At 36.8% G+C, this 23,396-nt stretch overlaps 1 protein-coding gene across 8 annotated transcripts in view; it reads right to left on the bottom strand.

Moving 5' to 3' along the window:
• Nucleotides 1-23,396, bottom strand: part of PCCA (propionyl-CoA carboxylase subunit alpha) — a 389,666-nt gene that overhangs the window by 128,831 nt on the left and 237,439 nt on the right. Inside the window, exon 20 of one of the 8 annotated variants that reach the window (XM_073795388.1) lies at nt 908-1,005. The exons of 6 other annotated variants lie outside the window; for them this stretch is intronic. In XM_073795388.1, coding sequence (XP_073651489.1) covers nt 994-1,005 — 12 coding nt within the window. In that variant the 3' untranslated portion in view covers nt 908-993. Of the gene's footprint in view, nt 1-907; nt 1,006-13,679; nt 13,761-23,396 lie in introns of all 8 variants that reach the window. One more of the 8 variants, XM_073795386.1, reaches the window with a different exon arrangement.

Here is a 23,396-nt window from a genome sequence, read left to right as displayed (position 1 = left end):
TTTTCCATAAAAAGTTAAAGAAAATAGATCTTCGGGTCAGGCCAACTATTTGGACAGTCCTGCTTGGTACCAAAGAATTCCAGTCCACACTGTCAATTAATCAAGCCAACGTGGCCATAGGGAGAGACGCTTTACAGACTGAGTCATGTCACAAGTGGGGCTGACAAAAGCTGACTCATCCTGAAAAATACTCCATCCACTAAATTTGACTTGCTTGGCCCTTTCTCCTCCCACTATTGCTGACATCTCCCTAGTCTACCCCTCCCCAAATTCTGTTATCAACTACTAGGCTAAATACAAACTCTCTTCCTTTCTTTCTTTTCCTGCTCTCAACCCATCCAAACAGAAAACCTTCCCAAAGCCCTATCACCCGTCTTCTACAATTCTATTTATTTCCACTAACCAGTCAATAATGTGGCTTTATTGTGTCTTATGAGTTTTCTCAGCTCAAAATCTTTCTTGGCTTCTGGTTGCTTAATAAATACAATTTTAACTTCTCAATGTGGCCCTCAAGGTCTTGTAGTACTAATGGTCTCCATCTAGCGAGCTATCGTTCCAATTTTTCTCCCCTCTTTCTCTTACATTCAACAAACGTGCACAGAACCTATTCCCTGATCTTTATTCCCACTATTCCCTAAACTTGGAACAGTCAGCTCAGCCTAACAGATGTCTACCGTTCGTTCATTACCCATGATATTAAGTTCTTTATTGTGTCCGTTTGCTCTTGACTTTCTGCTCCATCCCCCCTGAAGACAGTTACATCATCTGTAGTCCTCCGCTAGACTGGACAGTATCTTCCCTTTTTTTTTTTTTGAATTTCTATAACATTTTGTATCTCTATGCACTTATCAAATTATGCCTTATGTCACAATCATTAGTGCACTGATCCCAACACCTCCCAACCAACCTCATGAAGGCTGGCTGATGTCTTGTTCCTTCATGTCCCTCATGAAGAGCCTAGCACAGTGCTTTGATGGTGAAGATCGGTGTGTCCTAGATGAGCACCTGTTGTATTAAAAATTATCTAATTTCAGGAGATAGAAAATCTTTTATTTTCATGATTACAGAATTACTGGAAAGCTCCCAAAGCTATGTTTTTAACTTAAATAGCACAACATAAAGCAGATAAAAGCATAATAACTTGCTTTCATACTCTTACTACATGTCATACAGATAAGTGGCTTTTATTTTAGACTGTTGACCACTGACAATATAGTTCTGATTCAAAACACCCAAGACAGCTTTTGGTAAGACCAATAAAGTAACTTCTAAGTAAAAATATGTTTAGTCACAATGTCCTATAATTGTTGATAATACCTGTATTTAAAAAATCCATATGTGCTTAAAATAGCAGATTACAGTTATCCAACAACATAAAGGACTCCATCGGCCCTCTGATGAAACAAAATCTACAAAGGATGTAGTATTTCAGAGGTGAACACCCCAAACCTTACTCGCAGGTACGCATCCAAGCACATTTAACAGAGGTCATTTACAGGCAGACAGAGTTTCAAAACAAATTTTAAATGCTATTTAAAATTCTATCCCATTCACTTTCATGTCCACACAAATAAAATCATCCATTCAAATTGTTAGATAAATCCTTTTAATTCTGATGATTACAAAGTAAGACCATTTTATTATTTGTAAAACTATGCTCCCAAACAGAAAGGAGAATAAGCCTTGCACTTCTCCAGGAGCCTTGAAAAAAGGCCAGGGCCAATATAATACATCAGTTCTGATAGCAGTTACTAGACATAATACACCTATCATGGCCATACTAAAAGCTAACAAGAAAAGGGATGAATGGAGAACAATCAAGAATAGTACAGGAGATTAATGAGCAAACAACATTCATTTCTCCAGAGCCACAAACTAAAAAAGAAACACTGAAATTGTTTTTACATTTCAGTTCCTTAGAAAGCTATTAAAAATCTAAAATATTTCAAGCAATGCTACTTTGAAATAAGGATCAACCCAAATCAATCCTCTGTACAGCCCAAAAGCATGGAAAAAGAAGCAACAGCCTAAAAATTTATCTTGGCTTCTCCACTTCTTACCAGTCGAGAATTAACATCTTAAACACCTTCTAAAAAGTTTATGTTTACTTGATTGTAATAAATCTCAAGGGAACTTTGATTAAAAGCAGAGTACAAAATTTATATAAACTACTCATCTATGTAATAACCAGTAGAGAGAAGGAAGGGTGACAGTGACTGTTTTCAGCCCTTAACTTTCAAGCTGAAGCCTCTAGCAAGCTTCTCTCCCTAGACACTTCTTTGCAAAAGAGACCTCTGAGTGCATGAAACAAGACTCAACTCTACTTTTTAACACAGGTAATTCTAAATCATTTGGAGGTGGAGAGGGAACAAAAAACACATAGAAATACCTACAGGAGCAAACATAAGGCAAACAAGAGTCACACCATCTCCTAACTCACATAAAGAAAAACACTTTCTTTATGGAAAGTATTTCTACTGAAGGAAAATACATCATTATCTCTAGGACAAAAATGCTAAGATCAAGCATTACACAACCCTACAATTGTTAATACTCTGTGAGGGGTGGTCCTCATACAGACAGAACAGGCACGAAGACCCACCCCAGTGATTAAAAATTCCATCTGGGAGTCATTCCTTTCCATTAAGGAAGTGTCTTTAGAAAGCTCCTGTTATAATCACACTACCTAGAAATTAACTCATTTGTGCATGAGCACACAGATTAGTTTATTAGGTTATATAGCTCTCTCTTTAGATGAGTCACTTTTGATAAAAGGAATCAGGAAAAAATTTTAAAACAGGTACCGGGATGGAACTGGCCAAATACGGAAGACCTTATAATAGTAGGGGGTAAGGTCAGTAAGCATATGAAACCAACCAACAAACAAGCACCCTTCTGTAGTGGAAAATTTCAAACATATGCAGAAACAGCTAGAATAGCTTAATAAACCTCTATGGTTCCATCACCCAAGTTCAAAACTTACCCACTTAAAGCCAATCTTGTTTCATCTATAGCCCCACTGATTTGCCCACCTGCTCCAAGACCATTTAGAAGCAAATCCCAGACTTCTTGTTTCATCCATAAACTCAACGACTATGTTTTATTAAGTTTAGCCTAAAGTACTGACACTCATCAAGCTTTTGGCAAAAAAAAAAAAAATCAATCAAAAAATTGCTTTAATATTCAGTCATAATGGTTATCTCCTTTTTATTCCACACATATACTTTGGTTTCTTTGAGCCCTGGAAGGCGGGTGGGGAGAGGTGGGAAGTGGGTAATGGAGCAGAGAGCTGTAAAAGGTTACCTGAAAAACAATCAGTAATCACACACACACACTGCATATTATGCTTTCTATAATTTCTGTTCATTGAAGGATGAGGTCAGAATGAAGTGTTCCTGTTAGTCTGGGTCACAAAAGTAATTCAAGATGCATATAAAAATGCTTATTATCATTCAAGTTCTCTAAATCCATTCAACCATTCAGCCCTTTGCTTTCTGATAAGACTGCCAACAATTATGCCAATTAGTGTCAATTGCGATGTTAGATTTTGTAATATTTGCACCTGCCTACCAGTTGGTTTAGTGGGCAGAAAGGACTGATGGTTACAAGTTTCAGCAACACCAAACCCTAACTGTTTTTGTGTTAACATTTGCAAGTCTACAAATTCACCAATCCACTTTAAAAAAAAAAAAAAAATTTTTGCATATTAGCTTCAATAGAGGATTTCTTCTTTTACAGGGAGAGGGCATGTTTAGCCACTACATTATGAACTATAACAGTAATAATAATTTTTAAAATCCTAAAGTTTTATAAGTAGGGACAATGTAATTTATAAGAAACTTAGTGAATTATACATTTACTTCAAAGTTTCACTAATGCTAAATTCACGGATTTCATTTGAACACATGATTAACTTTTTAAAAATCACCTATTCATATTTTGAATGAGATGTTTCTCATTTTAGAACAAGATTTTTGGTGAAAATTTCTCTTTTAGAATTTGTAAGTCAAAAATTAAAGCACATATAAAAGAGCAAAGTATATTTAACATGGAAGAAATCATGAACATCTGGAATTTGATCTTAATGTCTTTCTACTAATTAATGTGTATATTTCACCCTTACTTTTTAAATTTTAAATAATTGTCCCTAATTTAAAAACATGAAATACTTTTGAAATACCCGAAACAAAATACAGTCGTTAATTTATCCTCAGATCAAAATGCTTCACTTTGGTTTATTATAATTAATAACAACACAGTATTTTTTTCAATTTCACAATTGAAGCAAATTGCATGTAGCTGATGAAAGCTACTGGAAGTAATATAGTGGTTAAAGGCAAAGTGCATTACTAAAGAGAAATAAAACTTGCATGTCAATATCTAAAAGTATGGGAGATGTATACAACGTACCACATTCTATCTAGTGTCGTTACTTAAACTGCTGCTTTTCCTCACCAATCTATTCTCCAGCTCCAGCAAGCAGGATAAACGGTCACTTTACCTGCCAAATTTGGCACAAAAAAGGACAAGCAACTTCATTAACAGAACAATGCTTTCAATATGATGTTTTTCCTTTTTCCACCCAGTGCCAAGTAGTAGAACAATTCAAATCAAGAAATCTAAGCAAAATTACCTCCTCTTGTTGAAGTTTTACTGCTTGAATAAGCAAATGATACATACAGAGTGCTAGCAAGAATATCCTCCTGGTAAATTAGTATATTTCTTGTATTGCAGCTTAACTCCAAGCTGGTATGCTAAACTCAACAAAAAAGAAACACCTCTCCACTGAGGTAAAGTTCTTAATGTATGGTGTGGCGTGGTGTGGATATGTAATTTAAAACCCAACGGAATAGATGAAACCTAAAATACTTGATTTAGATCCAACTTTAGGTTGCAACATCCATCAGTGTATCTAAAGTAGTATGTGGAATGAAATGAAACAGATCTTTCTTCAATCTTTGATAAGTTAAACTAATGGAAAACAACACCCACCACCAGCAACCTTGCCAGTCACCACTGCTCTCACACTTCACTGGTGTTTCTGGTAGCCGGCTATAAACAAAATCATAAATTCTTCTAAACTTGCTTTCAAATCTGATCATAAAAACAATAAGCAACAACAATTCCTCTATTAATCAAGCTGGACCTGTATGATTAAAGAGAGATATTTAAGTTAGTTCTCAAGTAGCCATCATTAGATTTTAAAAGCTAATCATAAGTACTTTTTGTCTAATTGGGTGAATTTGCTAGCCACTCACAAGTTTGTCCATGGCTATTTACAACAGACGATTGTGCTATGTTTAATCTCCAGATGGTTTCCTTACTCTTGTTCCATAAGAAACCATACATTGCACGTCTAAACATACGCAGCATGTTTTATAAAAAGGCAAGTAACAAAATTAGGCAAGCACAATATAAACCCATCATCATGCTGGCATGGCAATAGGCTAAGAGCAAATCCATCCACACAAAATGTACCCAAAGTCATTTGCACTAAATCTTAAAATTTCAAGCAATATCTACCTTTGTGAGATTTAAACACTGAGTTAGAAACAAGAGGCATAATTTATTTTGTAATTCTACCTTAGAAATAAACTGCCTTTAAAAAATAAAACAATACATAGAAACTCCTAAAGATGCCACCAGAAAACTACCAGAACTAATCAATGAATTTGGTAAAGTTGCAGGATACAAAATGTATGCAGAGAAATCTCTTGCATTCCTATACACTAACAATGAAAGATCAGAGAGAGAAATTAAGGAAATAATCCCATTCACCATTGCAACAAAAAGAATAAAATACATAGGAATAAACCTACCTAAGGAGGCAAAAGACCTGTACTTAGAAAACTATAAAACACTGATGAAAGAAATCAAAGATAACATAAACAGATGGAGAGATATACCATGCTCCCAGATTGGACAAATCAATACTGTAAAAATGACTATACTACCCAAAGCAATCTACAGGTTCAATGCAATCCCTATCAAATTACCAAAGGCATTTTTCACAGAACTAGAACAAGAAATTTTACGATTTGTATGGAAACACAAAAGACTCTGAAGAGCCAAAGCAATCTTAAGAAAAACGGAGTTGGAGGAATCAGGCTCCCTGACTTCAGACTATACTACAGAGCTACAGTAATCAGAACAGTATGGTACTGGCACAAAAACAGAAATATAGATCAATGAAAAAGGATAGAAAGCCCAGAGATAAACCCACACACCTTATCTTTGACAAAGGAGGTAAGAATATACAATGGAGAAAAGACAGCCTCTTCAATGAGTGGTGCTGGGAAAAATGGATAGATACATGTAAAAGAATGAAATCAGAACACACCCTAACAGCATACACAAAAATACACTCCTAAATAACATACACAATAATAAACTCCTTAAAGACCTAAATGTAAGGCCAGACACTATAAAACTCTTAGAGGAAAACATAGGGAGAACACTCTATGACATAAATCACAGCAAGATCCTTTCTGACCCACCTCCTAGAGTAAGGGAAATAAAAACAAAAATAAACAAATGGGACCTAATGAAACTTAAAAGCTTTTGCACAGCAAAGGAAACCATAAACAAAATGAAAAGACAACCCTTAGAATGGGAGAAATTATTTGCAAACGAATATTCTGCAACTGACAAAGGATTAATCTCACAAATAGACAAGCAGCTCATGCAGCTCAATATCAAAAAAAACCCAATTCAAAAATGGGCAGAAGACCTAAACAGACATTTCTCCAAAGAAGACATACAGATGGCCAACAAATACATGAAAAGATGCTCAATATCACTAATCATTAGAGAAATGCAAATCAAAACCACAATGAGGTATCGCCTCACACCATTCAGAATGGCCATTGTCAAAAAATCTAGAAACAACAAATGCTGGAGAGAGTGTGGAGAAAAGGGAAACCCTCCTGCACTGCTGGTGGGAATATAAATTGATAGAGCCACTACGGAGAACAGTATGGAGGTTCCTCAAAAAACTAAAAATAGAACTGCCATATGACCCAGCAATCCCACTACTGGGCATATACCCTGAGAAAACCATAATTCAAACAGACACATGCACCCCAGTGTTCACTGCAGCACTATTTACAATAGCCAGGACATGGAAGTAACCTAAATGTCCATCAACAGATGAATGGATAGAGAAGATGTGGCACATATATACAATGGAATATTACTCAGCCATAAAAAGCAACGAAATTGAGTTATCTGTAGTGAGGTGGATGGACCTACAGTCTGTCATACAGAGTGAAGTAAGTCAGAAAAGAGAAAAGCAAATACTGTATGCTAACACATATATATGGAATTTTAAAAAGCGGTACTGATGAACCTAGTGGCAGGGCAGGAATAAAGATGCAGACGTAGAGAACAGACTTGAGGGCACAGGCAGGGAGGGGAGGCTGGGATGAAGTGAGAGTAGTATTGACATTTATACGCTACCAAATGTAAAATGGATGGCTAGTGGGAAGCTGCTGCATAGCACAAAGAGATCAACTCGATGCTTTGTGATGACCTAGAGGGATGGGATAGGGAGGGTGGGAGGGAGGCTCAAGAAGGAGGGGATATGGGGATATAGGTATACATATAGCTGATTCACTTTGTTGTACAGCAGAAAGTAACACAACATTGTAAAGCATTTACACTCCAATAAAGATGTGAAAAAGAAAGAAACAGAGGGGAGGGGAGGGGAGGGGGGAGGGGGAGGGGAGGGGGGGGAGGGGAGGGGGAGGGGGAGGGGGAGGGGAGGGGGGGAGGGGAGGGGGAGGGGGAGGGGGAGGGGAGGGGAGGGGGAGGGGGAGGGGAGGGGAGGGGAGGGGGAGGGGAGGGGGAGGGGAGGGGAGGGGAGGGGGAGGGGAGGGGGGAGGGGAGGGAGGAGGGGAGGAAGGAAGAGAAAGCAACACTGAAACAGACTAGAAACTCCTAATGGTAATATCCAGATTATGAATGCCCCTTGGTGTTCTTTGCAGCCAAGTTTTTGTCACTTGTTCAGAAAAATGAGTCAAAAATCAAAGAAAGGGAACATGCACTGAGTGGCTAACATCTAGCAGATATTTTAATAAACATTAAACTCACTAAATACTCAGAGTAATCCTACAATGGGGATGTTATTAATCATATTTTATAGATGCCAAATCTGAGGTTCAGGGAAGTTAAAATAACTGCTCAAAGTTCCACGGTTAGCAAAGGAGCATATCCAACCCTAGGTCGATCTGATTACCTCAACTGAGCCAGTTTAGATATTTGTTGGTAAATTCATTTGGAGGGAAAATACAATAACAAAGGTCAATATTTTATTGCAAAGCATGGTCACTGTAATAATTGGTGTGGTAATTCCATGATGTCTGGAGTTTTTAACAACGGGTAGAGTATCCATGGATAAGAGAAAGGCTTTGAAAGAAGGGACAGATCCCCCATAGAGCCTGATCCCACCAGCCCTGCACCTCTAACAGTGAAGATGTGCCTGATAGCGGGGGAAGGCGGAACTGCAGACCCCGTGGGATTGCAAACCACAGTCGGGTCCCAAGGGCAGCAAGAGGGAGGGGAAGGCAACCGCAGTGATTGGCTCACTGAAGAAAATTTCCCAAAGTGAAAGGCGAGAGGCGAAGATTACCTCTGTAACTACTCTCCAGGTATTCTGCGGTGGCCTCAAAAAGGGCTTCATAAAATAAATGAAGAATATAATTCTAAGCAAAGAATATTAGAATCTTAGAATATTAATCAATACCCACAAGCCTTGCCAAAGTATGTGTGTACGTTTTTAGTCTTATTTTTTAAACTTTCCACAAATTTTTCACAGAATAGAAAGCACTGCTTGCAAAGTAAAAGCTACTTTAGATTCTTTTGAAAAGCAAAATGTCTATATTTAAGGGGGAAGGGAGATGGTTTCTTGAGTACCTACTACATGCCAGCCACTGTACTAGAGACTTTACATACATTATCTTATTTGATTTTAACAAAACCCTGGAGACTATTATCCCTATGTTATAGATGAGGAAAATGAAGACTCAGAAAAGATAACTAACTGCTACTGCTTTGACAGTCAGCAGTCTCAGGGCTGGTATTTACACTCAAGTCCATTTGACTCAAGGCCTTTATGCTTTCCTCTGTATGCATTTATATAAAATACTATTGCTGCAGTGGCTCAGAGAGGTTAAGTAACTTTTCCAAAGGTTAAGGACTGTATGTCTTCAAAAACTGTTGTTTTAAATACAATGTTACATTATTGTTTCTCTACCACTCCCTTACCTAGCCCCGAACAAAATCCTGTTGGTAAATGCAGACAGTTAATTTTTACATCATTTTTAAAACCGAAGATAATGGAGGAAGAATATGATTGCCTATGTCCCTGTATCCAGTGTGATGCATGTTTCTTTTTTATAAGACAGCCCAGTCTGAAGAATAGAAAATGGTATAACTGTAACATGTTACTTATTATCTTCAAATACTAGAAGTAGGGTTCCCTAACAAATGGTCTTGCAAATTTATATAAAAAATAATTCACAAATGTTCTGTCCTTTGTATTTGAGATTTTCTATTTCCACCAAGATTTGTAAGAAATAAAACACTGCGAAACCACATAACACTGTACTAAAGATGGAACTATTAAAAGAACTCCTGGAGTAAATCACATCCACAAAATTGTTTAAAATTATAATATTTACATAAATGTAACAAGATATTCCTGAGCCACATTTCCATAATTCTCCCAACACGAGGATTTCCACAATACAGTCACAAGTCACAAAACATATATAATCAAGAACACAGATCAATTCCCAACAGTATGTTGGCCCGAATTTCAGTGAAATCTCTTTCTGACTTATTGTGAGCACGGATCAAAATATTTTTTTTAAGAACTGGTTTTAAGCCTTTGTCTATCTTTTTCACATATCTTCAATGGTGGAACATGCCTGACCTTTGAGTTTTAGAAACTGGCACAGTTATATAGAACTGAGTCTGGTGAATAAGATGGGAAAGATCACTTATGGCTTTCACAAGGCAGAAACATAAGCCTGAGACTCTACAGATTCTTGGATGGAATACTGAAACAAGACACCAAAAGAATTTGTGGGATATGTATTTTTCAGTGTGATGTATGGCTCTGGGACAATTTTAAGCTTCAACAGTCTAATTTAACTTGGTCTTTCCATTAAAGGGAAAGAGGAATACGAAGTTAAAGAGTATCTTTTAGGATTTTTATACAAATCAGGATGTTGGAGCAAGAGAAGCTTTTAGAGATGCAAAACCTGCGCCCATGAGCGAATAGCCCCCAAACCCCCTGAAGCACTTCATCCTAAATACAATGAATGACCAGGATTCTGGGAGAGATTACAACCCCCTGAAATGTAGTTAGAATTGTGGACATGGGCGATAAAAGCTGCCTTGATGATGAAGCATGCCAGACCCTCAGAGGACACACTAACTGGAAAACAGAAGAAAGTGCATTATTTTCAGGGTAAATTCAAGTAGCTCTTCTAATAAAATGTGAAGGTTTATGGATAATTTTTTAGAAAATAGTAGTAGTAGGATACATTTTTTTAAATATATAATTTTACTGTAGAGAATATGTTTTCATTCTTTCAACATATTTACTGAAAGCATACCATGAGCTTACACTGCAGGCAGAGTAAATCAAAATTACAATTACTGTGAATTACGGCAACTCTAGTTGATTAGCTCTGCTTTTGTGGTTAATATTATAAGCTTCTAAATCAAACAACTGCCCTATTAACATATTCAGTACGGGCTTTCACCTTACACTGCATTCAGACTTCGGGTTTAGAGAATTTATTTCACAAGTTTATGCCACATTTTCAGTTCACACCTCTCCTAAGCAAAATATGCAAACACACAGCTGCTCTAATAGTCTGACAGAGCAAGATCTACTCCACAGATCTCTGACTTCCACCAATAACCAGCAATGATACAAAAGGACCCTCGTGAAGAAAGCTATGTTTTCTTAATAATAACAGTTGTATAAACATAAGGTCTTCTCAGTTAAAGGGAAACCAACATCAAAAAGCAGTAAAACATAGAACCCTAAACCCCTCTTTCTTTGAAGAAACCCGTTTGAAGCGAGGTGTTTCTAGTTATGGGTGAATGAAATGAGAATTCAGCTGCAACAAACGGACATCCAGTTCTATGAAGGACTAATTAAATCCATCTGAGAAGCTGCATCTAAAACTGTCTCACATGTTTCAAAGTATGCACCAGTCTGCCTTTTGCAAAGCCATCAAAACCTTCAGCCACAAATGACGCACATCGAGGCTCTACAACAATGCTGTTTTTATGGACTACAAAGCTCCATAAAAGGAATGTTAAGAGTTTACACTATTTCATTACTGAAAAATCAGAGTTAGGGCAGAACATGTTTACTTATCACTATCTGAAATTTCTCTCCGGCTTCCAACTCTAGTTTTGTGGATCTTCTCCAAGACCTCAAAAATAAAACAGGAGATGCATCAGTACTTAAAGTGCTTCATATACTTGTTGAGCAGAAGTGGTTAAAAAAATTAATACAAAATTAACCACAGTTGCACAGTTACCTTTTTCTTTCTGATACATAAAACCAGGATTTTGATGTTCTGTTCAGATCTTGAGTAGTTAATAAAAGCCAGCAGAAGGAGCGCAAAACTTAAAAAACTCATTGGTTTGACAAAATATTCCATTTAGTAACCATTATTTGGCCTATGAAGTGGTAGAAAAAAAGTTACACTCAGAATTTGGAATATTATCCCAACAGAATGAAACAGTCTTAGTGTCTATGTCTATCTTACCAAGCCTTTCAAACCTTCTATAATTGGTTTTGGGGAGCTCATATAATCATATTGAGGAATCACATTTTTTTAAGTTGTATCATAAATACATATATATATTCTTTTTTCTTAAGGAACACTATTAGATGTGACAGTAGGCAACAAGCTCCCTAAATAGGACAAAGTCAATACTTCAATTTTTTTCAATATATTATAGAGATAAAACTAACACCATCTGCCTAATTGCTAAACTTAAGAGTTTCTTCCCATTGCAGAGAGCTCAATATAGAGAGATGGGACTAGCCATCAGGAAACCCAGGGCTTCTGGCTTTGCTCTCTTTGATCACTGAGCAACCCTGGATGAGGCACTCAACCCCCAGGCCTAGTGTGTTCTCTGCTTTTCCACAAGGGGTTGGCCTAGGGGTGCCAAATTCTAATCACTCCTAAAATTCTGTAATTTTTCTTTTTTCTTCAAACATGCACTTATGAAAATACTAAATAAATTCTGTTCGGAAACCTATGTACAGTTTTTCACACCACAGAAACATACTAACCCCTCAGTTCTCTGCTACCTTCTTTGTCCCGAGAAAATTCTGGGCATACCATAGCAATTTAGAAAATTAACTCCAACTCAAAGATGTCAGTTCAGAGGAAATTTCATAGCAGAGAAAAAATTCCTGGAAACAAATACACACTGCTACATTACTGACAGAGAAAAAAAACAGTTTAAAAAGAAATACATCTTTTTTTCTCTAAATACTGGTAATATTAAGTGGGTAGTTTTTTTTTTTTTAGGTAGCAACAAAAAAATTTTAAAGTCATTTGCTCTCTACCAAGAACATGATTTCAACCTCTTAGAGGGTAAATTTAAGGAGCATAGCCAATCTGATTAGTTTCAATTGTGCCCTTAGCAAAAGTTAACCATTAAAGCAGACTCAATATTATACTTGGTCATAGGTAAAAATCAGCACCTTGAATGATACCAAGAGATTAATCAACAGTGGAAACTACAGGTGTAATGACTTCCTGTGAGAAAAAGGAAATAGTGTTAATATGGCATATTATTGTAACAGGAGGGCAACTGGTCCATTCAAATATGTTACCTGCCTACTTAAATTCTGTAACCTATTATTCATATTAGCATTTTACTTTGTCTTTTTCTAAGAGTGAGGAAATCTGAAGTACTGTAAGAATGTATCATTCAACACCTTCTTGTATCCTAACAAATGTTTAGCAGTTTTACAAATCTACATGTATTTCAGTTTTTGGTTTTTCCTCAAAAATGATTAGGTAACATTCTCTAAAAATGTACTTCACACTGATAAAGTTAGAATATAACTCTTAACAGAACAAGTTAACCTCTTAAGTTCAAGTGAACTTTACTAATAACGTCACTGAAAATTTAATGAAATATAAAATTCAAAGAAATATGTTTCAGTGTAAAGATTTTCAAAACTTTCAACCAAAATACGCAGTGGATATTTATCCTGCATTTAACCTACTCATAAAAGTGTTTTGTTTCTTCAAAAGCACACTACTGGTATACTAAGCAACTTTCTTTTTAACAAAAATTAATGTTTTTCAAACCAACTGGTCTCTTGCAAGGAGGTGCACAATAAGACTGCCATCTCCCATCTGCTAAAGGAGGGGCGCAGTCACATGACCTGCTTTCACCACTGGAATGCGAGCGGAAGGATGCTGGCTGAAGCTCTAAGAACCAGTCATGACTCCCTATGCTCATTCTTTTCCTTTGTCAGGGCGACTAGCAACAAGACAGCCTGAGCCTCCTAGTAAGGATGCACCCCAGCAGACACACAAAGGACATCTAACATGTGTAAGAAACAAACTTTTGGTGTTTTAAGCCCCTGCAATATTAGGGTGATTGTTACTTGCAGGATATCCTACCCAAGTCCGAATGATAAATGAAGCTGTGTTTTGAGTCACGTTACATCAGTAATGTGGGTTTTTCTTCTTTCCACCAAAGTCCTATGCGAGGAAAAAAAAAAAAAAAACTAATGGTATATTAAGATTCATTTGAATCTGTACCTAATGTCAGTAACGTTAAATTGATCCTTTAGAAAATGATCTTTTACAAAACATCTGATCTGCTCATTCCTAGCTCTAGTGGCAGACTAAAGCTTGACAATTAAAACTCAGTTTGCAAATCAAAAATTGACTTTTACTGCTAATAACATTTAATTAACCAAAAAGATTTTTCAGCCTATTTACTGCACAGATGAGTACTGTATTTACAAAAAGAATAAAACTGATTATTTTTTAACGTCAAACCCAACTTTCTGCACTGTGTTCAAGTTCTAGAGTGTGGAGGACACCACATTCACTGCAAGCAAGCTGTCACCACTCAGCTCATTCTCCCATACGTCCCACAGTCCCACCGTCCCACCGTAGAAGGCGTTCCTCCCTCCCCCTTTTCCTCTCTTCTCCCCCCTCCCTCCCTTTCTTCTTCCCCTCCTCCCACCCCCCTCACTCAACAAATACTTCCTGAGAAGTACAAGGCATAAACAACAAGACAAGGTCCCCATCCTTATAAAGCTTATATTTTAGTGTGAAGAGATGGAAATTAATCAAGTGAGCAAAGAAATAAAGAAAATACAAAGTTTATGATAAATGCAGTGAAGGAATTAAACACTATCATATGATAGCAAGTAACTAAGGGGTCACTTTAGAGACCTAAGATCTGTTCCTGCTCCTCAGGTAAAAACAACAATGAAGACAAAACAAAACAGTAACCATAACCAAAAAACCTCTCAACTTCCCCAGAAACAGTAAGAGAATCTGATTTCAAACATGAGTTTACTAAAAATATGACACAAATTTATTCATTCATAAAGTGATCAAGGTACAGAGTCTATTAATTCTCACAAGATACCAATGTAAGCACAATTCAGGCTTTCTAAAAATCTGTCAATCAACAGTATTCTCTAGACCATACTTGTAAACTGCTCTGATAAGAGATGGCTAGAATAACAAACAACTCAGAACATTAGTACCACACAATAAATGCTGTGTAGCTGACTCTACATTTTAAATCTCTCTACTATCCATCCATTTTTCTCCCACTGCCATAATAACCATAGTTGAGGTTACTAGTACCTCCTACTTGCATTCTGCCTGAGTAGATGCTAACAGGTCTCCTTCACTCTGCCCTCCTCCAAGCTATTCTGCATAATGCAGGCAGATTGATCTTTCTCGCAGGCAACTCTGATCAGTTTCCTGAGGAAAGGCATCCTCTGGTTCTCCCTGCCCTCCAGATAAATCCAGACCATTGAACACGGCTCACAGATTTCCACATCGTCAGGTCTCTGCTTGCTTCATTACGGCCTTTTCCTTCACATATCTCCTCTCACCACCCTCCCTCCCTGCCACCAGGTCCCCTACCTTCAAGCTTTCCACATCCCAGCCGCATATCAATGCTTCCAGTTCCTCAGACACCTCACACAATCTTTTAGCCCTTTTTATACTTTGTACATCTGTTTTCAAACTCTGACCCCCGCCTAGCCCACCCTCCACCCACCTTCTGTAGGACTCAGCTTGGCCTTTATTTCCGCCCTAAGGCTGCACACAGCCACCTCCGCTTCCAGGTTAGGGCTCCCCCAGCTGTTCTCTGCAGTGCCCGCCTCCCCCTGTCATCACTCACTCATTGTTCTACCTGACACAGCCTTTGTCCTTGCCACCCTCCACAGGTGACAAATTCTACAAGGAGTCAGACATCATCTCTCCTGATTATTACTGATTCTCCAGGACCTATGTCATTTGAGGTACTTAATAAATAGCTATTAAACTATGTTACAACTAAATGATAAACATATAGTGGCTACAAATACATTGAAATTCATCTAATGGTCGAGTCACTCAGCAAAGGCACTTTAACTGTTTGCTTCACCATTCATTGTATACATAAATAAGTTTGAGGGGCCAAAAATATTAGGCCAAAATGAATAAAATAACTTCCAATAAATTTTTGTGGTAGAAATTTTACCCATAACAGACTACTAGACTACTATGGATTATTTATAAGGGCTTATAAAATTGAACTGAACTCAACCTGAATATCTGATGTCAACATTCAAAGTTCTATTCCAAATAAAATTCTTCAGAAAGTGGCTGAAACCAGGCGATAACACTAAAAATCACTTGAAGTCTTAATTATAGTATTTGCCAACCCTAATATGATAACAACTGATACCATTTAGTGATTTTCATTTCCAAAGTAGCTGGCTTTTATAACTTTTTTTTTCTTCATTCAGTCACATAAGAAGTTACTTGACTCTTGAGCACACCATGACTGCGTCATTCAAGAGGGTACAGGGCAACTGTGTACCCAATCAGACAAGCAGTTTTCCAGATTACATGAGCAGAGCCTCACCTCTTTATGAAATGCAGTCCTATGGTTCAAAAGAGCATTACCAGACCCACTGAACAAGGTGGCATTTAAAAAGTAAACAGATCAAGCTGTGCAAGGTTACTCTTCAGACTTGATTCTTCTACAACCTCGTTTATCTGAACCCTTCCTATCAGACATCAAGCTGATCTGGATGAGTTCGCTTTGAAAGGATATTCTTGGGAGTTCCCTGGTGGTCTAGTGGTTGGGACTTGGCGCTTTCACCGCTGTGGCCTGGGGTTCAATCCCTGGTTGGGGAACTGAGATCCCGCAAGCCACGCAGAGCAGCCCACACCGCCCCCCTCCCCCGCCAAAAAAGAAAGGATATTCTTTAGCCTGAAGTAAAGAAGTCACATTGAAAAGCAAGTTAGTTTTGGACCTTCTTCCTGAAACCAAGAGGAAGGGAGAATAATTCCATTCTACCAGTGATGTTTCAGGACCAATGAAGTTACTACGAATTCTGGGACACTGAGCAAAACTTCTGGAATGAGCTCTCACTACCTTTTGCTATTTAGCAAAACATACACGTTTCTAACTCTTCTATGTAGTCATCTCTCTGGCTAGTTTATAGACCTAAAGAAGGAAAAATGAGAGGCTACTGGAGGGGTGTTCAAATCTACTCTGACTCAACTTCTTTTCTCCCACCCATGGTACAGTCCATTCTTTGCTTTTTCCAGTTTCTTAATTCAGATTAGATCAACCTCTTAACACAGCCTATTAAGTGATCTCCAGCAACTACCTCCAAGTTCAGTGTGCTAGCTAAAGGAGTTCCAGTAATTGCACTTGAGGTACTTATATGTGTAACACCAGGGTTCTTTATTCAATGAGCCAGCTGCCCATCTACCTCCCTGGATGGCCCAAGCATTGCAGAAGTTTCGTGGTAGGTGACTAAAATTCCATTATTTCAACAGTCTCATATCATCCAGACCCTTCCACTGCAAAGTTTTGAAACCCCCTTTTTTTGGGGGGAGGGGATATTCGGTAATACATATACAGGGTTCAAAATTCAAAAAGTACTAACAAGACATCTATTAATAGTATATGGTATGTATCCTTCTTACTTCTGTCATGGGGTCAGCCATCCAGCTCCCAATTCAAAGGCAACCACAATTATTAGTTTCTTGTGGTTCCTTCCAAAGATATTTTATACACATAACAAGCATAAACATATACATTATTTTTTACACAAATAAAGGTATACTGCTTCTGTCACTTAATATATCAGCATATACGGAACATTCAAATCCTTTTTAATGGCTATACAGTAGTTCAAGAATATGGATGTACTTACACACACTGTAAGTATGTACTATACTTATTTAATTATCCCATTTTGATGGGCATTTCAGTTGTCTCCAGTCTCCTGCTGTTACACACCATATACTGCTATGAACATACTTGTGTACCTCCCACATGTGAATATATCCTGTAGTATAAATTCACTGTCAAATTGTTCTCCATGGAGGCTTTTATCAATTTATACACCTACCAATAATATATGTGGGCCTATTTTCCTACAACCTAATAAAATTAGAAATTATCAAAATTTTCATGTTTGTCAAAATGTAGGTGAAAAACAGTATTTTAACTTGAATTTCTCTGTATAGTTTAGCACATTTTGTCATTGTGCAGAAGCCATTTATATTTCCTTTGCTACAAATCATCTTTGAACATTTTTTGCCTGGGTGGTTCGTCTTTTTCATATTGATTTGTAAGAGTTCTTTATACACTAAGAACACTCCCCTTTTGTCACTAAAATAAGCTACAAACTTTCCCTCTGGTCTGCTGACTTCTGTATTGGCTTTACTTATGATGGTTTTATAGTTTTAGCAGAAAAATTTAACTTTTTTTTTTTTAGCATTACCTTGACTTATCTTCTCAGTAATTTTTTTCTCAAATGGACAAGTAATTTTATCAGGAAAACAAATGTTTTTGCCAAAGTGAAAGAATTCCATTTTTATACATTATATGTTTCCATTAAAAAAATCCATTAACAGAAAATATTTTCCTCAAATAGGATAATATTTTTTGTTGTTTTGTCTAGGACAGCTTTAAAAACAGGGGGGAAAAAGGTCCAAGTGAAAAAATTACCTAATAAGAGAAGTAGATAACATGATCATAACACTGAATTACTGTCACAAGAAAAAAAAAATTAAATAAGTATTTTAAATATAAAATATTGCATAACTTTGAAAACTTGCTTCAATTTTCTATCATTTATCATGCACTATAAGTAAATTTTCTAAATAGGATTATAGTCTTTTATTATAAGCCTCTAACAGTACTATGGTATTCATTTTATTATTATTATTTTTGCCGCTCCGTGTGGCATGTGGGATATTAGCTTCCCAACCAAGGATTGAACCCTTGCCTCCTGCAGTAAAAGTGCGGAGTCCTAACCACTGGACCGTTGGGGAATTCCCCACTCTGGCATTCATTTTAAAATGCTACTACAAAAATGTTCTTTTCTTTTTCTGTTTGCCTACTGTACACTTAAGCCATAGATAAATTTTTATTAAAAAGTCTACCATAGATATAAATGTAATAGTTATCTGACTTTGTTTGCTATTGTCCTTTTTATGTTCAAGAATAAGAGTCTATTCTAAAAATTGACCATAGAGGCAAAGGGACAGATATAATAATGTTTTTTCCCTAAGAAGGGTATTTGAAAATTATTTCTTTAGAAGAACAACCAAGATTCTTACCATGTCCCTATACAAATTCCAGTAACTGCATGATTTAGCATTACTCTCTACAAATGGGATAAAAGAAACAGATTATGACGTATAATGCAGGTATAAACTCTACTGAAGATACATTTAAGGTTCTTTTCATTAATATTTGAAAACATAAAGAAAATGTTAATTTGTACACAAGATTATTTATTGGTATACGTTAAGTTCATTTAATTCTTCATCTTTATGAAAATGTTACACAAAAATACTTAAATAGCTCTACTTAAAACCACAATTTCAAAATGTTCTCTGAATATCAAAACAAACTCTGGTGGAATGTTTTCTTAGTCAAGAAATCTAGAACAAAATGCATGGTGGTAGAACAAATGGGAAAGGGTTGGCTATATTAGAGAAAGAAAAACCTCAAACAATGTGTATATAATTATTTCTTATAATGCATCCATATGTAATTATTATTTTTTATTCTTATGTTCATCACCATATCCTTTCTTTGAGAAGAAAAATATAGGTTGGTAATTTCAATGATATGACTACTACAAAACATTTCCCTCCCTCCACCACAAGCATCTAAAGTTGAGACAACTTTACATCAACCAAAATGAACGTTATTGAAACAAAATGAAAGCACAAACAAAACCTTTTAGATGCAAAAAATCTTACCTATTTCAAACCTTGTATGGCTCTAAAAAATTATTACTTACTTGGACAAGACTGTAAAATCACCACTAAAAATCAATATTTTGAATTTTAACATAATTTGAAAAATACGTTAACATCTACAAGAGGTAATAAGATACTAAAAATGCTTTCTGACAGTTACCCTTACCCAGTATCTCTAATTGTATATTTTGTAAAACTGTACATTGTGTGTGTAATACTGTGTGATTCATTCATGTCCTTGCAATGCCTTCCATGCTTCCTTTAAATGGTATGACTTGAGCCTCAATGTTCAACAATCACAAAGAAAATTCCTCTCATCATGTGACAAAACTGTTCTGGCTAGAAGTAAGTGTATTATTCCTTATATTAACAAAGATTTATCCACGTCTGACAGAGCTAATTTTCCATGTCAGTGCTACTATTTCTCAGAATTTTCTCTAGCAAAACTACTTTGTAAAGTTAGATACAGAGAGGTACTAGTTCACAGGCCTTGGAATCATACTGACCTGCGTTTAATCTTAGATTCTACACTCCCAAGCTGTGTGACCTCAGCTACCTTACTTAGTATTTCTGAACCTCAGTTTCCAACTCTTCTGTAAACTAAGGCTAATAACGTCTACCTTGTGGCTTACCACTATCCCATTTAGAACAACATATGTAAAGTGTTTACCACAGTGCTTGAGACAAGGAACATACTCAATAGAACAGACCACAGTAATCAGTTGCCTCACGAAAATACCTTTGAATAGGCTAAAGTAAGTATCAAAACCAATACTACAACTACAATAAGACAGGGAAATCCTTTTCTCACTCTACTATTTCTGGAAAATAACAATAAAGAAAAATACTCCCATAATAAAAAACTAAAATTATCTATAAAAGATGTCTGATTTTTCAACAAGCTTTGCTCTCCCATGCCACCATGTCCCAATGTTTTTCCTCACCTTCTTATACTCTGATTTAGAGGCAAGTTCTGGCTTATGTATAAATCATGTTCTAAATGGTTATTCATTAGTCATCTCTGCCATCTAGAACTTCTTCATCTCCTCCTACATCTTTTCTTTCCCCCAGGCAGCTGAGTCCTTAGCTCTCTCTTTCTCACAGATTTAATTACTAATTAGTTGAAGGCACCTCCATTAAAGCATTTATCTCTGTATTTTAATCACTTTCAAGTCTCCTTCACCATCATAAGCAGAGACTGTTTACGTGGATATCTCTAAGGTAAACTGCCATTAATTCATCTTTCCCCCCCCCCAACGCAATACCATGTTCATATTAGCAAATTTTCACTGCTTCCTTGGGATGGATATCTAGATGTAGAATTACTAGACTGGAGAATATCAATGTTATCAAATTATTTTCAGAAAGGGTAAACAAACATATACTATTTAATTTGTCTTTTAGTTGCTGACATCTAGCCCGATAACTATTATTTGGAAAGATTATTATTTGAAATATTATTTAAAAGGTAAAATATATCCACCACAGTAACAAGGATATAAATAAGTCTAAAAATACTTACTTAAATATTCATGATAAAATACTCATGAGAGAACTGAGTCAAGGTTCTGGATAACCCAGATGTTTAACCTTTTGAGGAAATGCGAGATTGTTTTCCAAAGTGGTTGTACCATTTTACACTCCCACCAACGGTGTATGAGGGCTCCAATTTCTCTACATCTTCATCAGTATTTGTTATTATCTGACTTTCTTATTATAGCCATTCTAGTGGGTGTGAGGTGATATCTCATTGTGGTTTTGACTTGCATTTCCCTGACGACTAATGATTTTGAGCACCTGTGCATTTGCTTATTGGCAACTGGATATTTTCTTTCAGAAATGTCTGTTTAGGTTCTTTGCCTATTTTTATATTGGGTTGTCTTTATTATTAAGTTTTAAGTGTTCTTTAAGTACTTTAAATACAAGTGCTTCACTGGATATATGATTTGCAAATATTTTTTCCCATTCTGTGGTTTGTCTTTTCAATTTCTTGTTAGTATCCTTTGAAGCAAAGTTTTAAATTTTGACAAAGATCAATTTATCTATTTTTTTCTTTTATTGCTTATGCTTTTGGTGTCAAATCTAAGAAACCAATGCCACATGCAAGGTCATGAAGATGTACCCCTATGTTTTCTTCTAAGTTTTGTTGCTCTATTTACATCATTTATCCATTTGGGGTTAATGTTTTTTTTGGGGGGGGGGGGGGCGCTGTGTTGGGTCTTAGTTGCACCACGCAGAATATTCACTGAAGCATGCGGGATCTTTTGTTGCGGCATGCAGGCTTCTCCCTAGTTGTGGCATGCGAGTTTTCTCTTCTCTAGTTGTGGAGTGCGGGCTCCAGAGCACGTGGGCTCTTTAGTTTGTGGCACGCGGGCTCTCTCGTTGAGGTGCGCGAGCTCAGTAGTTGTGGAGCGCAGGTTCAGCTGCCCCGTGGCATGTGGGATCTTAGTCCCCCAACCAGGGATTGAACCCGCATCCCCCGCATTGGAAGGCGGATTCTTTACCACTGGACCACCAGGGAAGTCCCTTGGGTTAATTTTTTTATATTAACTCACTACGGCGTAGGGACCCAACTTCATTTTTCTACATATGGATACCCAATTGTTCCAGCACCATTTGTTGAAAAGATTATACTTTCCCCACTGAATTATTTTGGCACCTTCGTCAAAAATCACTTGACCATACACATATGGATTTGCTTCTGGATTCTCATTTTTATTCTATTGATCTGTATGTTTCTTTACGCAAATACTACACTGTCTTGATTTCAAGACTATTTTGTAGTAAGTTTTGAAAGGGGGAACTAAGTTCTCCAACTTTGTTCTTTTTTTCAAGATTATTTTGGCTATTCTGGACTTCTTACATTTCTATTTGAATGTTAAGACTATCACCTTGCCAATTTCTGACAAAAATAAAGCCTGGATTCTGATAGGAATTACACTGAATCTGTAGACCAGTTTGGGAAGCACTGCCATCTTAATATTTAGTCATTTAATTCATGAATATGAAATGTTCTCTATTTATTTGGATCTGATTTTTCAATAGTTTGTAGTTTTCACAGTATAGGTTTTGCATTTCTTTTGTTAAATTTACTCCTAAGTATTTTATTCTTTTGATGCTCTTGTTAATGAAATGGTTTCCATAATTTTATTTTTGGATGGTTCACTGAAAGTGCATAGAAATACACTTGATTTTTATATATTTATTTTGTATCCTGTACCCTTGCTAAATTTGTTTACTATTTATAGTAGTTTCTTAATGGGTTTCGTAGAATTTTCGACATACAACAACATATACTCTGCATATTTTATAATATTCAGCAATTATAGTTGGTTTGCTGCTGTTCCAGAAGTGAATCTTTGCCCTTTAACTTTTTTTTTTTTTAATTTATTTTTGGCTGCCCTGGGTCTTTGTTGCTGTGCACAGGCTTTCTCTCTAGCTGCTGAGAGCAGGGGCTACTCTTCGTTGCGGTGCGTGGGCTTCTCATTGCGGTGGCTTCTCTTGTTGTGGTACATGGGCTCTAGGCATGCGGGCTTCAGTAGTTGTGGCGCACGGGCTCACAAGTTGTGGCTCGCGGGCTCTAGAGTGCAGGCTCATCAGTTGTGGCGCACGGGCTTAGCTGCTCCACGGCATGTGGGATCTTCCAGAGCCAGGGATTGAACCCATGTCCCCTGCATTGGCAGGCAGATTCTTAACCACTGTGCCACCAGGGAAGTCCCACCATTTAACTTCTAATATAAATTTTACCCATACAAAACTTACTTGAAGTTGAAAGAATGAAAGGATTGTGACTGTAGTTTAAAATGGTAGCAAACTTTTATGCCTACCAAAAAGTTACCTTTTGACCTTTCTATAAGAAGCAGA

This window comes from Tursiops truncatus, chromosome 18 (genome assembly GCF_011762595.2).
Source record: "Tursiops truncatus isolate mTurTru1 chromosome 18, mTurTru1.mat.Y, whole genome shotgun sequence".
Classification (NCBI taxonomy): Eukaryota; Metazoa; Chordata; class Mammalia; order Artiodactyla; family Delphinidae; genus Tursiops; species Tursiops truncatus.
This window is presented reverse-complemented; position numbering and strand designations above follow the sequence as displayed.